Source organism: Gymnoscopelus microlampas, assembly GCF_963454915.1.
Source record: "Gymnoscopelus microlampas genome assembly, chromosome: 19".
NCBI lineage: Eukaryota > Metazoa > Chordata > Actinopteri > Myctophiformes > Myctophidae > Gymnoscopelus > Gymnoscopelus microlampas.
Window position 1 is genome coordinate 28,410,566 of NC_139956.1, and position 15,518 is coordinate 28,426,083.

Here is a 15,518-nt window from a genome sequence, read left to right on the forward strand (position 1 = left end):
TGAGCAGTCAAATACTTGATAGCCTACTCATGTGTCAACTGAAAGTGTGCATGTTGCTCTCACATTTGTCCACCAGAGGGTGCTGCGGATCAACTAGTCATTACTTGTTCAAATGGCTCAAATACTATCAGCCTGGTACATTATAAAGATTCGAACCGGATTCTAACCGCGTGGGACTAGGAGACCAAACTTCTGCAGCTTCAAGAGGGAACGAACGAGGTCTAAATTTCCAGTGGAAAACTCAGAGTAGGGAGAAAGACAATTAACCTCCCACCACTGCAAATCATATCATTGCATTGCACAGCCCCAGTCCATACTATACTGGGTAGACATGCTCTAGGGTTGAATCACTTTAAGGTAAAAAGGCTGGGTTTCCGAGGCTACTTTAAGGGGACTCCCTGCTGTTACAGAGTACATTTTTACAGGGACATATTATTTCCCATGTGTGGCTGGTAGAGGACAGAAGCAGAAGTACAGGCTCCTAAACATCTATTTCACTTCTGCTTCCTTATCTGCACTTTATTGGAATGGATTTTCTGTTCTATTCTGTGTGGAAACAGAACAGGGTTTGAAAAGATGAGCTGATGGGATTTTCTTAATGTTCATGAGGAAGACAATGCATATTTTTTTGCGGGTGAGTAATTTGAGTAATTTAGTAAGTTTATTTATTTCCCCAAGTATCTGTGGTAGAGAAATAAGAGTTAGGCCTGATCACATGTGGAATAAGTTATGGGGAAAGACTCAGGGACATGTATGTCCTTTTACATGATCAGACATCACATTGACATGTTTTTTTTTTATAGGCTATTTATTTGTAGATAAAAAATAAGTGCATAATTTCCTGTGTTCTCGTTTTTTTATTTGTATTTGATAGGCTACTTTTATCAAGTTTTTCTAGCATTGGATATTGATGGGTACATTTTGTAATTTCCTCCATCAAAAAGCTAAAAGTAGGTCTACATATGTATTTGATGACTGAAGCAATTAAAGAACCATCTTCAATAATAATAACCATTCATTACTTAAAAGTGAATATCTCTTTATGATTGCATGCAATTACAATTTATAACTTAGATAGGCCTACATGATAATAATTGTGTATACTGTATGTGGGAATGGAGTTTATTCAGTCATAATACAGTAGCCTACATAAAGCGACTGTTCAAGCTCAACATTCCCACTCTCTCACTTCAGCTAGTTTTAGTAGTACCTATATACTGGATCTGCCAGTGTTGTGTCGGATGTAGTGTGATTGTGTATTTATTGTAACCTTGTGTATTTTTATAATTTGCCCTCAGTGAAACCAAAGGCACATTTTTACATTCTATTCCAAATCAACATCATAATCAGTGTTATGATTAGCCTACTTTTTTGTCTCCAAAAGATGGAATTATGCAATAGGAAATTAAAGCACAGTCCACAGTAGCCTATATGCCTGGGCAAATGCATTAAGTATGAATGGCCTCTATATGTAATTGAAATCCCTTTCCCCTCTCTTCAGTGAACAATGGCACTGTCCAGCTACCAAGATGATCCAGGGTTGATTGGTGAGTCCAGTCTGCAGGACTGGAGGGTGATTGGCTCAGGTGGATTTGGTCAAATCTTTAAGGCCAGACATCTTCAGTGGGGATGGGATGTGGCCATTAAATTGTTACATCATGATGACGGGTAAGTGCAAAAGTACTAAGTGCTAATGAGGATTTAAAGAACACAATGGACACTTCTTGCATATGCACACACTTCCTCGTTTGAGTAGCTGTAGTGAAAAGTCTGAATAGCTCACTTTTATTTTACCACTTTATTTTGCATTTGGAAATATATTTGGACCATTGAAATGTTTTTTTATTTGCAGAATAAGTCCCAAAAACATTTAGCTGCTTGTAATTGTATAAGTCAGCTACAAATAAAACGTATTGACTCTTGATTCTTTGAAAAGGTTTCGAATTACATTATATTTTTCAATATTTTAGATGCACAAAAGAAAATGTATACCACACACACACACACACACACACACACACACACACACACACACACACACACAGTATTAGAGAGAAGAGAGAGAGAGAACCCCATAATGAAATCTTTTCCACTTCTGCATGGGATCTTTAACTGAACTAGATATTTGCTCACTGACGTTCAGATCCAGGTCGGATCAGCTCTTGCTCCATGAGGCTGAACTGATGCGACAGGGAGGGAGCCCCTACGTCATCCGGGTCCTAGGGGTGTTTAGGGGCCGTGTGCCCTTCTCCGTCTCCTCTATACAGCTCGGCCTGGTGATGGAGTTTATGGAGAGAGGATCCCTTGCCTCCTTGCAGGTCATTTGTGTCCCTCTGTTTCATTGATTCACTGAATTTATCCAATGACCTGTCCTTTTCTTCCATTACACATGTATTCCTTTACTCAATTCTTAAGGCTAATTCACAGTTGGTTCGCTCAATGAAAATGACATATTGTCAATGAGAATTACGTTTTTTGTTGTCTTCATCACTCTTGTGGTGCGGTATAAATGAACCTTTATTTGTATTTGTACTGTAACTCTGATTCTGTATCAGACAACATTGTTGTTGTTGTTGCACATTATTTTGTGGACCTCACACACTTGCATGTCACTGCTTGTATGAGTAGTGAGTGACAAATAAACCTTCTTCATTCTTTAAACCAGGGTTCTGCAACAGGGGGCCTGGGACCGCTAGGGGGTCCTAAGAGTTACTACTGGGGGGCAGCCAAATCTTTGTGTGATAGGGTTCAAGTGGTTAATGTAAAGGAAAAAAAAGGTTCCTCCTAGCATCCCTATTCTGAGGGGAACGTTAGCCAAAAATAGAAGATCTACAAGCTCACAACGCCTCGCAGCGCGAGGCGTTGTGAGCTTGTAGATCTGCTATTTTTGGCAAAGAGGTTTGGTGTAGAGGGAAAAAAAGAGAAAACCAAGTACAGAGTCAACAGTCAACTTTACTAAGTATGGAGTGTTAAGTGGTTAAATGTCTGAAAATACACATTAACATGAATCCAACATATTAATAGAAAAGATAATGTGTAAACAACTAAACAAAAAATATTATTTCACACAAAACCAATGATAGTGCTGTCAAACAAGTCTACAAAGTTATCTGAAATCTATGAAAAAGTTTAATCTGCAACAAAAAACAAATTTTATACAACATGTAGTGGGGGTCCCTGCTTCATCTCTCACTAAGCTCAGGGGTCCTTCGCCTGAAAAACGTTGACTATCCCCCGATTTAACCCTTTCCGTTTTGCCCTCTCCCTCACCAGGACACTCTAAACAGCCCCCTGCCATGTGCCCTGGTCTTTCGACTGGCTCACCAAGTGGCCAAGGGCATGAACTACCTCCACAGTCTCACCCCTCCCATCCTCCACCTGGACCTGAAGCCCAGCAATGTGCTGCTGGACACATCCATAAATGTCAAGGTGAGACCCAGGCCCAATGTTTGGTGATCATTACCATCAGTGGTTTGTCAAGAATGTCCATGTATGCGACTGCTGGAGACCAAACTAAGTAAGTCGTAAGAGAGGCGATGAGAAGATGGGCCATTGTCTATTGTCCATTGTCTGACATGCTCAGCTCAACAAAAGGAAGATTTGCTGGGTACAAAGAATGCTTTTAAGGGGGTTTATTAAAGCAACAAAAATAACTTACAGTAGTTAAAGGGTGCTCAAACTTGTAGCAACATAATCACAGCGATCAAAACAATAAAGCAAAACAAATAAAGAAAATAAAGCAAATAAAGTGGTCAACTAAAAATACGACATCCCACACACCCCTCTCTCTCTGTATATTCTCAGCAGGTGAACAGGTGGTTCTTTTGAGGTAACAATGTGTCCGCCTCTATGCCTGTGACCTAATTATCCACGTACCCCAATTGTGCATTGACCAAATGTATAATCAACCGACATAACCAAAAATAAACATCATAATAACAATAAACCAATTCATGATTGCAATAAACCAATTCATGGCTCCTACAGCCATTGTTCAAGCTCATCATAGTTATTGTATGCAAAAACAGGTATACTTGTCCAACTCCTCTGTTTTGCGGCAGGAACTTTCCCAGACCCAACAATAAATACTACTTTCACCGCAATCCTTCACTCTAGGTCAGGTCAGGCTTCAGGTCACTCACTGACTTGCAATAGGTCAGATTCGTCCTAGACGGCGGTCTCTAGCTCTCTTGGCCAGGAAAGCGGTGACATGAGCGTAACGATGAAGTGACATGAGTGTGATGTCAGAGGTCTGCCCGGCGGCCGGCCGTCCTCCCATAAGCCAATTTTTATATAATAATAGGATAAGATGTTGGCCCCAAAATAGTGACGCAAGGGTTCATATCATGTGGTTAAGATGCTCTGAAGCCTCACATACTCCAGTCCTGCTGGCCTGGGATTGCTGTCTCTCCGGCTCTTCACTGAAAGAGGCATAAGGCCACCTGGTTCTCATGCTGTCAATTCAAGCCATCTAATCAGGGACTTTATAGACCTGTGATGCCAGCTGGTTAGTCACTCAAGCTAGGCAACTCTTTCACAATCTTTAAAAGCTACCGAGTCTGTAATTGCACCCCTGACAGTTTCACACAGGAAGCTGTCATCTGTTTGTCATTTCTGTTCATGAAAATGTATTTTTAGATATCTTTAAAATATATTTTTGAATTTCCGTTTCTGCTAAGCAGCTAGGTAGATAGGGTTTTGACTAATTACATTTACATTAGGACTTATTTATGTGACTGCAAAGGCGAAACAAAGGGGGGAGGGAGGTGGGGACATCCAGAAGCGGAAGCTTTTGAAAGTAGTTTGAGGCCACAGTCTTGAGATACTACCAGCTGGTTATCAGTGTTGGGAAAGTTCACTTAAAATATGAACTAGTTCAAAGTTCAGTTCACAAATTTTAAAATGAACTAGTTCAAAGTTCAGTTCATAATTCAAAATTTTGAACTAAAGTTCATGGTTCAAAAAATGAACTAGTTCAGTTCTTTTTCGTTCTTTTTTTTTCAATATATATTAGTGCGATTAATCGCATATTAATCGCATATTTTTTATTGGCTCAAACTTGAATGATGAACTGAAAAGCAGTGCATTGTATTGTATATGGAGCAGGATGCATCCAAATATATTATTTATTATTATTACTATACTTCTATTATTTATCCAATTCATTATAAAACCAATGTTATTTATTTAATTTTCTTATACATTATATCCTCTCTGGTGTACATACACAAAGCACCCTATATTTATTATTTCCAGTGGTGTAAAGTAACTAAGCACATTTATTCAAGTACTGTACTTTATTTTTAATTATTTCAAAACTTGAGTTACTAGTTACTTTGTAGATTTTACAAATACATGAATCACTTCAGCCCTATTTAGGTTTTGGCTATTGGAAAGTAGCCGATCTACAAGCTCACAACAGGAGCTTGTAGATCTGCTATTGTCTAAATATTTTCATTCATCTTGGGGGGCTGGGGGCTTGTCAAAGTGAGTGTATGACACTGTTAACATCAAAAGCCAGATGCAGAAGTCCACTTTTAATGCCAAAATAAAGTCGGGTCGCACGTCCAGACTACAATATGACGGTCATTCAGAGGTTCGGGGGCCGGGGCTACCGTCCTAAAGTCGGCTGTGCTACGACGCATCAGCCACGTTGTTGTTGTGATATCCCAAACTCATCTCGCCGTTCCGCGGTGTTTACTTATTAATTCAGCCCAGCTTCAAGTTAATTTTGTCGGCAGTGAAGCCAAGGAAACAACACCGATACTTTGGAAGAGACACAAGTCAACTTCCAAATGCTTGTGGCCGGGAAATGAGCTTCGCAGAGCGGATAAAGTGTCAGCCCTTCGCCCTGGCCGAGTGACCGTAACTGTCTGTGCTGCTCGGACTCCGCGCTCGGCGCGCTGCGCAGATGAATGTTAGACACAGCCTTGCTTTTCTTTTTTTGGGCTGATGGTGCGTTCAGGACGCCTCGGAAACACAGAATAGGATGAAATACAACATGACAAACCGATGTAACCATGGAAATTTGGGACACTCTTGAACGAAGTTGAACGAAGAGAGAACGCCGTTCACAAACGCCAGAATGAACGCGTTCACAATAACGTTCATCTAGCGGATATACAGTACGTTCAGTTCACGTTCGCCCAAAATATGAACGAGTTCATGAACGATCGTTCATTGAACGCGTTCAGGCACAACACTGCTGGTTATATACTGTATGGTAGGACAGAAGCACCAAGTGTTCACCAAGCACCAGGACTGGGCCTAAAGACCTGCTCTAGAATCAACCTGAACTTGTGAAAACAACAAATGCATGAATGAAACCTATCCTGAAACAGTGGCAAAATGTTTTCCATGTTGGTAAATGTAAACAATACACATCAGAGAAAAAGGAGGTAATGCATACTAACGATTATTTTGCCGTAAATATACTATGTATTGCAACATCATTGACTTTTACTCATCTCTCTCTCTTCCTTCCTCTCTGTGTTCCTTTTATTTTCTCTCCATTCCCCTCTCTCATTAATCCAGCTCACTGACTTTGGCCTGGCCAAGTTTTACAGCAGTGTGACGCGGGCGTCCAATAGGGATGGTGGCGAGGAGGGGGGAACGATTAACTACATGCCTCCGGAGGCCTTCAACTTATCATACAAACCCACCCGCGCCTCTGACATCTATAGGTATTCATAATTCCCTGTGGGTTCTTATTGTGTGCCTGTCTACAAAAATATGCACCATGCACCCACCACCCATAGAAAGTGTGTGATGACAGGGTTTTGTTTGTATGTATAGATAATTGCTGGATGATGTCTCTCTCTTTATGTTAGTTATGGCATTCTTTTGTGGTCCATCGCGACGGGGGAACAACCATATGCCAGTGAGTGATTTTCTCTTCTGTCTGTACGTACGTCCATCCTGTCTGTCTATCCGTCTGTCCCTCCTTCTCATTTGTTGTCTCAATTTTCTCTCTCCAGCTTGTCCCCCTCCTCAAATCAAGAACTGTCTCAGCCTCACAGATGCCACTATTATATGATTAATGTTACTTAAACACTTAAACATAAGGTTTCTCTTCTCTTCTTCCCATCAACGACCTTTCCCCTCCGATCTCTTAGATGCCATCCCCAGCATTGTACGGCTACGTATCCCCAAGGGAGACAGGCCTTCCCCGATAGAGATTGACCGAGGGCAGGCCCAGGCAGGACTGGAGGACCTGGTAAAGCTCATGGAGAGGTGCTGGCTCCCTGAACCCGCCCAGAGACCCCTGTTCCGAGGTGAGAATTCCACCCCCCAAGAACCACCCAACCACTTTGATGAAAAGTTGAATAGTTTTAGACCTCTGACCTATAAAGTGGTGAGAGGTGAGCTGAAACTTAAATGGCACTAAACAGTACAGACTGTAACAGAACAGAATAGAATAGATGAGAAGTAAAATGTCGGTAGGCTATAGCAGAACAGAGGAGAATAGAAGAGAATGGTGGAGTAAAACAGCGTTCTAGCATGGGTGATGGGTCTAAGGCTGTGTTCACACGGGCAGATACAAATATACACAGATACACAGCATATTTGACGCTCTGCCGCTTTGTATCTGTGTTGCTCAACACGGTCGTTGACGTCATCAAGCGCGCTGCGTCATCGGTGTACAGTTGTAGTTTTGTATCTTTGTATCTGGAAGTTGAACTCAGCTCAACTTAAATTTGTATCTTTGTATCTTTGTATCTTTTGTAGCAGCTATAAACGTTGGATGTAGCTTTGTATCTTCATGTCGCTGGCTTCCATTGAAAATGAATGGTAGCATGTGTCTTTGTATCTGCCCGTGTGAACGCAGCATATGGCACTGTTTCCCAAACAGTGGGTCGGGACCTATATGTGGGTTGCGGACTAATTTTTATGGGTCGCGAGTAAATACCCCATTATTCTTTGTTTCCTAAATGTTTTGTTATTTTTCAAAAGAATAATAATTAAAAAAACATTAATTAGAGGGGAAAACATACTTTTATTAAGCTGTGTTAAATAGCACATCTACAAGCTCACAAGACGTTGCGATGTGACGTCTTGTGAGCTTGTAGATCGTCTATTTTCACTAGTTTGGGTCCTGGGGAGAGATTTCTCTTTTGGGTCTTAAGATAAAACGTTTGGGAACCACCGGTCTAAGGAATGGACTGCAGTCTGTCTGACGAGCTGTATCAACCTTCTGTCTGTGTGTTGTTCCCAGAATGCACTGCTGCGACAGAAGCCCTGTATGAGAAGCACAGGCATGCGATTAACGATGACGTACACCAAGTGCTGGCGAAGCTGGTAATAAATACAAACACAGCCAACACTCCCTTGTTCACTTTTAAAATGATGTCCTTACCCTTTTCAACACCGTAACATAACTGTTTGATGATAAAAAAAACATTTCATTTCATTTCATCTTTCTTTCTTTCTTTCTTTCTTTCTTTCTTTCTTTCTTTCTTTCTTTCTTTTCCAGGACCAAAGGAGAGATGAAAGAATTACAGAGTGCGCTACAATGATTCACACCAGCACTCAGGCATTAGGTTTGTGCTTAGTACCATGATGTCCCTTCTAATCGCTATTCCGCTCTCCCTCAGAAACACAATTCACATATGGTGTGTTATGAATATCTATGGTTTAGGAATGCTTAACCTGTGTCGAACCTTTGTCCTGTCTTCATTCATTTCATTCTTACATTCATTACATTCATTCATTTCATATTTCTAAGTGAGTCCCCATGGCAAAGCCGTGAAAGTGTCCAACCACGTGCTGACAGGCCCTCCACCAACCCAGGTAAGAGAGCCACAGTGGAACAGTCCAGTCTGGTGTGGACATACATGTCGGTGTGTTATTGTAAACTGATGCATTTGTTCACTACTAATGACCAAACATCACAGTAGTGACTCTCTGTAAAATGCATTCAAATGCCCCCCCCCTCTGCTCTATATAAATTTAGTCACCTGGTGTCCCTAGGTCACAGATAAAGCAATTTCGCAATACAGGGCTATGGCTATTCGAGGGTCCTTGGCATGGTAAAGTTTGGGAACCCCTGGTTTACCGCTTGTCTGTAGCTAAAGTGAACAGTCTTTGCAGTCTTTGTCAGCTCCGTGGTACCATCAGCTTGCGTTATTTTTTTCAAGTTTTTTTTGGATAGATACAGTAGACTGACAGGAATGGAGAGAGAGATGGGAAGTGACACGCAGCAAAGGTTGTCGGGATCGGGATTCGAACCCGCGACACGCTGTCAAGCAGCCTAGGTGCCCGGATCGCTAAGCCAGCCGCCTGGGCCTTCAGCTTGCTTTATTGCCAAATTGTCATTCAGCTAATGTCAGCATACTTTTAAATAAACTTTACAGGAGGCAGCGGCCAAGCCATGTCAGGTGCAACGTTGTGCCTGATTTATGAGCCAGTGAAACCGAGTTTAACAAACACAACCACAAAGTGACAATAGAGCAAATTATGACAAAAGCACTGCACTCAAAATGCAAGGGTTGCCATCATGCCGTTACATCTCCACTTCCTTTTTTATTGCAGGAAACGGCTGCTGGTTTGACTGTGAATCAAAGAGACAAGCACATCATCAAAGGTGAAAAGGAAGTCGAAGTAGGGCTCGCTTACTGTCGAAACCATTATGGTAGAAAGGGGAAAGTTCTCATACTCTGCTCTGCAAGAAAAACACTGTTTAGTTTACACTTACTCTTTAATTTAGTACTGAGTGTTGAAATACTGTTAAATCTTAAAAAGAAAATCTCCCAATTTCCAAATTCTTGCACCAAATGTATGAGAAAGAAATGATCTCACCCATGTCTCATGTCGTTGCTGTCGGGCAGAAACCTCTTATCTAACCTTTTGTGCTTTTTTGTAAATTATTGATCATACTACAGTGTCACACAAAAGTGTCAAAAGTAAGTGACTAGTTTTGAGCTTGCAGAGCTGCTAATTTTGCTAATATTGAAGGAAAATTTACAGTTTTGGATAAATGAGGTCTCGACCTGACAGAGACAATATGTTTCATAAAAAGTAGTGATGACTTAAAATTAAATATTTTGGTGTGCACGGTTTGGTTTTGGCTTTTAGATTATGTCATCCTTTGACTTTTCAGTGTTCAAAGTGTTTATCTGCTTATCGTTGTCAGGCCAGACCTCATTTCAGCCAATCAGAGGCCTTCATGCTGTTCCCGTCCACTCGTCGCCCAATCACAAAGTGACCACCACTGATCAGAGGCAGAGGTCACCATCATCTCCTGTGAAGACCCATGCAGACAGGACACCGGTTAGGCCACGCGCTACTGGACACTACCAGGTAAGTGGTGTCTATTATGTTCAGTGGCTCAGTGGTTTTCAAAGTGGGGGTAGATTTGAAAGGAGAGGAAAATGAGAAAAAACTAAACCAAAATTCTATTTCAATTAAATTCATAAGATTGTTAGCGTCCCTATTTTGGGCTGTAATTATTGTCAAAATCATTACAAAATGTCCAAATCAATCAAAACATTTTTGACAAATAAGCTCTATAAGCTCACAACACGTAGTGCTGCGACACGTTGTGAGCTTGTAGATCGGCTATTTTAATGTTTTGTATCCATTTCCCAATATGGGGGCTGCAGCCAAAGGCTATAGCTATTTTCAGTAGATTAGAACAGTGGTTCTCAAACATTTTAATTTCAAGGAGCCCCAGTGTAGTATGCGTTGTGTGTTCACATGGAGGGGGATCCAGGGGGATGACACTGTGAGAAGGTAACACTTAAAGAACCACTGCTCTAGAAAATGAACGAGTCAAGAGACAGAATATTTCATATTTCTGTCTGCTAAAACGTCCACAGTATTTCCATATAGGCTACTATTTTGGACAGCATATGGAAAAATCCACTGCAATAAATGTAATTGCCTGACATTCAGCTATGACCTATTGTCATCGAAGCAGTCAATGTCACATGTTTTAATTGATGAACTTGGGGAGAATGGTGCCATTTTGGAAACACCGGAAGCTCATTTTAAGTCTCACCCGCAGCGGCAGTTTTCTAATCCAGAGACCGCCGGCCATCGTTCCCACTCGGCCAGTGGAATGTCCATCATCATGAGCAGTGTGGTGGGACTGCAAATCGGCGACAACAACAACATGTATGTCAACGAGAGGAGACGCCACCCCACGGCGCCACCTAGCGCCAACGTCCCAACAACGCCTCAGCCTGAAAGTCCCACACAAAAACCTAAACCTAAAAAGACTTAAAATCAGGAAGCGTGTGTGAATGATTCACGAAGATTGCCACGTTTGCCAGAATTGTGTTTAATGTTCCTCTTTAATGTTCCTCTTTTTCATGAAGTCATGATTTGCCAGGCATAATATGGCATATTTTCATTTTCTTCTTTCATCTTATTTTTGTATCTCCGTTTCAAGCTAAGTCTTCTTTTAATCGGGTAGGACAAAAACCTTCTAAAAAGGATCTAAAAAGATCCCTTTTGTTAATGTATGTATGTACAGTATTTGGCATTATCTAAGCCTTACAAGCCAGTTTCTGTTTCACTCTGGCATGACACCAATGTTGCTGTATGGTTTTTCCCTCTTCACCATCTGTGGTTGAAACATATTCAAAACTGTAGTGCCAGCTCATATTGGCCACATAATGCTAATTCGAGGATTATCCACATGAACTCTAGCGTCCCTATTCTGGGCATGTCATAACATGATATTTAGTGAAAAACGTCAGGCCCTTTATGCAATGGTAAGAGCAGAACACACAAGTAGACCTACCAGAAGTCATAATCACAGGAAACTGAGTGAATGAGTTTTCAACTGATTGAGCACAAATAAATGCTCCTGAATACTAAGTACAGAAATTGGATTAAAATGTATTTGAAAGTAAGGACATATTTCTTAACTTTTCTGGTGGCTGATTAGTCAACAACATCTCAAGTTAGATTTTCCACATCCAGTGTTTAACATTCAGACTGTCATGACTTTACTGTCAATTCTCAATATCTTATAGAGCAAGGGTTCCCAAACTTGACCCCCCAAAATAATAATATTTGAACTGGGGACAAGCACTTGGAATTGTAGGCATTACATGAGGGGTTTACATGAGATCACGATCAGCTGATTAATTTCACTTTCATGTATGGAATGTTCATTATGTGCATTGTCCCATCTAAACAAATAAAGAAACAAAATGGCCAATTGGAACTGAGAGGAAAATGAAAAAATAATCAAAAAGAAAAACATAAAATGTTATTTCAATTAATATTCAATTCGAAGATTATTGTGCCAGTTTAACCATGTTATTACCGTCAAAAATGTTTCAAAGGCTTTCCAGCATTTTCCAAAGTAGAGAAAATAGCAGATCTTCAAGCTCACAATGCGTCACAATTACTATGACTTTTTTAAGCCATTTTGCAATCGGGTGGCCGCAGCCATCCGATTGCTATGTCTATGGCTATTTGGGGTCCTTGGCATGGAAAGGTTTGGGAACCCCTGCACTGTCCTGTCTAAATAAAACAACAGTTGATGAGAACAGGTTCAAGAGTATATGGGAGAAAATATAGTTCTAAGTGGCCAAATTGCAGTCTAAATATAATTGTTGCCAATAACAGTGCTTTAATAGCAAGAATATTGAATATTTTTCTCTATGTTTGTTTTGAAAGGAAGGATGTTTTTTGTATTTTTTGTATCTTTTTGTTATATCATTTGTGGAAATATAATTATACTTTTTAAAAAGCTAGACAAAATAAACCTTGGCATTGTGACAAGGTGTGTGACGTTTTTGTGCACTCTTGACTTGACTCTGGGCATTTCATAACAGATGGACATTCGGCAAAAATAGCCAATCTACAAGCTCAACTAAAAGCTCATGTTTTAGAGGGGGGAAAAAGAGGGGGCCAAGTACAGACCCCTGGGGACCTCGGTCAACTACGGTAAGTAGTATAAATGATCATGGTGTGTTTGTAGGTTTAGTCCAGTACACTCAGGTAGGCTATTCTTATAAACATTATTTTCAAAAGCATGCCAATTGTTTACATTTTGAAAGATTTTTATTTTACAAAATTGTAATTTTATGTTTTATTGTATTTGGTATTAATTCTGAAGACATGATGTTGATTTGAGTTTGGTAATAGTTATATTGACATTCCCTGATGTCCCTCACCTTATTCTTTGAGACACACATACAGGTGCGTGGCCAAATCCTCCATTGTCGTGGAGGTGCAAACAACACAGGTATCAGCATTGCATTTGTGAGAGAGATCATTATACTGTATACATACTAAGTGATATCTTTTTCTGTCCTATTGTTGCGTATTGTAGTGCAAGGACCTGCAACAACCACCATCTTATGAAAAATTACGGCACATCCAATCAAGTACCAGAGTCTCAAAAAGGAGCCAAAATCGACAAGAGAGCTATAGCTCTGCCCCCTCAGCCAAAAGTACACCCTGCGTATGTCACTGATCACATGACCTCAATCAATTATCCAGTTCTAGGCAACATAGAGGGGGGGGACTTTTTTCTTATTTCCACACAACAGCTCTAAGGTGTATTAAAGACATATAGTTCAATGTTGAGAATGAGTGGTCTTCCCCTTTAACCTCTTCAGCCCTATTTAAACTTTGGCTATTTAAAAATAGCTGATCCACAAGCTTACAAAGCATCATGATGCAACGTGTTGTGAGCTTGTAGATTTGCTATTTTCAAAAGATTTTATACATAATCAATACCGTTACCTTTTTTACCTTTTTTAATTATGAAACGGGACATTCTGCATATAATGAGTACTTTTACTTTTAGTACTTTAAGTACATTTTGATACCAATACATCTGTATTTTTACAAAAGTATTAACATTTTTTACGTTTTCCAACACTGGTCACCACCCCGATACCTAACATTTTAGAATTAAACAGGTTGACTTGTGTTTTTTTCACTCCTTTCTTTGAAGTCTCTACAAAGTGCTAACATGCTCCTCTACTGTGCACTGGGGCGTTGAGACTAATAGGATGTGACAGTCCGGTGTGATCCCGGCAGGCTCCTGGCACCGGCTCCCCTGCTGCCATCGCCAACGCCTCCATCTGTCACCGGATCCACCGCGGCGCCGAGAGCCTCAGAGCTGCTTCGCGTCACCTGAGGTACACTTTAGGGGGGACACTTCACGTGACTCTGCTTTATTGACTGAATGAAGTGGACTTTTTTATACGACATGGTGGCACTATTGATTGAATACTATAGAGCCATCTTTAACAGTGGTTCTCAACCTTTTCAGGCTGCGACTCCCAAAACAATCATATTTGAACTGGGGACCCCCCTATCCTGACAAGCACTTGGAATTGTAGGAGTTGAGGCATTACATTTTGTTTAACTCGTTCCAATGTGAAAATAGACGATCTACCACCAGTCTAGAACAGTGGTTCTCAAAGTGAGGCCCGCGGGTACCCCAGGGGTCCTCGAGTGGGTACCAGATGGGTCCCTGGAGCTATAGTTATTGGTAGTTAGGAACCAAATGGGCCCTTACAGGTCCATAACTCTGTCTGTCTCAGTTTGTCTGTCTGTGGCTAATCTTGTAAAAAAACACTGGACCTTTCTTGTTTATTCACATTCATAACATCTTGACAGTGGATGGGAGAGTAGAAAGGTAAAAAAAAAAGTGTTGATCTTTGGGTGTGGATGGAGAATTTCTGATTTCCTGAATTTGTGTGTCTGTGTGAGCGTATGGTGGGGCTAAATGAAAACGCACGGCCACACTTCTCCATAAAGCAACTCTGCAGGGAGGCATAGCAGGGATCTCCACAATATTACAGAACAAACAGCTGTCCTTAAGGAGCAGGGCGGGCTGACGTCGACGTTAGGCTGCTCTCCCAGGTTTAAATATAGTAAGTTGTAGTAGAGGTGGTTTGGAGGCCATATTAATGTCAGCATGACTTGAGGACGTGCGCTATATCTCTCTGGGCCTGTGCCTAGCAGCGTATGCTCCTCTCCAATGGTCACTTATCAGAAGCAATGGCCTGGGCATGGAGCCCACAAGTAAACCAGCGGGGTGGAAGGCAAGGTGGTGTAGTCAGGTAAGGGACAGTCCTGGAACCAGAAGGTCACAGATTTGATCCCCAATTTCCCAGAGCATCTGCCTCAATGAACCAGCTCCAGGGAGCGTGACAAACGCCAATGGGCTGGCATTTTTCAACGGGTCACGCTGTTCCTATTTATACTTTCCTCTGGTGTGTGTCTATTTGTCAATATGAAAGACAGTTAGAATGTGGTTTGTGTTAACCCATTAAGACCGGGAACGCATCTGTGTCATTTTAGATTTCTTTGGCTATTCAAAAATAGCAAATATACAAGCTATATACAGATATACAAGCTTATAGATCTGCTATTTTTGAAAAATCTTTGTTTAAATCTTTGAATATATTTTAAAGCGAACATTTTTAACTCCAATCTTTGCTTCTGGGGGTCCCTGGAACAACATATTTTGAGATGAGGGTCCGTGGCCAAATTCTTATCATTTTGGGGGTCCTTGACATGAAATACTTTGAGTCCCACTG

General features: G+C 41.0%; 1 protein-coding gene across 3 annotated transcripts; it reads left to right on the forward strand.

Annotated features, from left to right (window-relative positions):
• The first annotated feature begins 339 nt into the window (after window positions 1-339).
• ripk3 (receptor-interacting serine-threonine kinase 3) lies at window positions 340-12,615 on the forward strand. 3 transcript variants are annotated; one of them, XM_084042718.1, is made up of 14 exons: window positions 340-357; window positions 566-634; window positions 1,502-1,668; window positions 2,144-2,318; window positions 3,274-3,429; window positions 6,535-6,683; window positions 6,831-6,880; window positions 7,116-7,274; window positions 8,216-8,298; window positions 8,474-8,540; window positions 8,726-8,790; window positions 9,532-9,583; window positions 10,133-10,299; window positions 11,006-12,615. In XM_084042718.1, exons 3-14 carry the CDS (start codon window positions 1,508-1,510, stop codon window positions 11,222-11,224), a joined length of 1,503 nt encoding a protein of 500 aa, XP_083898844.1. In that variant the 5' UTR covers window positions 340-357; window positions 566-634; window positions 1,502-1,507; the 3' UTR covers window positions 11,225-12,615. The 3 variants fall into 3 exon arrangements, with proteins under 3 accessions (XP_083898844.1, XP_083898845.1, XP_083898843.1); XM_084042719.1 differs by lacking the exon at window positions 340-357 and having other exon boundaries at window positions 391-634; window positions 9,532-9,584; window positions 10,146-10,299; XM_084042717.1 differs by lacking the exon at window positions 340-357 and having other exon boundaries at window positions 393-634.
• Window positions 12,616-15,518: the final 2,903 nt, after the last annotated feature.

Excerpts from the sequence above, each read along its gene's own strand:
- ripk3 (XM_084042718.1), top strand. The coding sequence starts at position 1,508 with ATGGCACTGTCCAGCTACCAAGATGATCCAGGGTTGATTGGTGAGTCC. Across the intron at positions 2,319-3,273 it reads GATCCCTTGCCTCCTTGCAG|GACACTCTAAACAGCCCCCT; the intron begins GTCATTTGTGTC and ends CTCCCTCACCAG. Across the intron at positions 8,299-8,473 it reads ACCAAGTGCTGGCGAAGCTG|GACCAAAGGAGAGATGAAAG; the intron begins GTAATAAATACA and ends TTTCTTTTCCAG.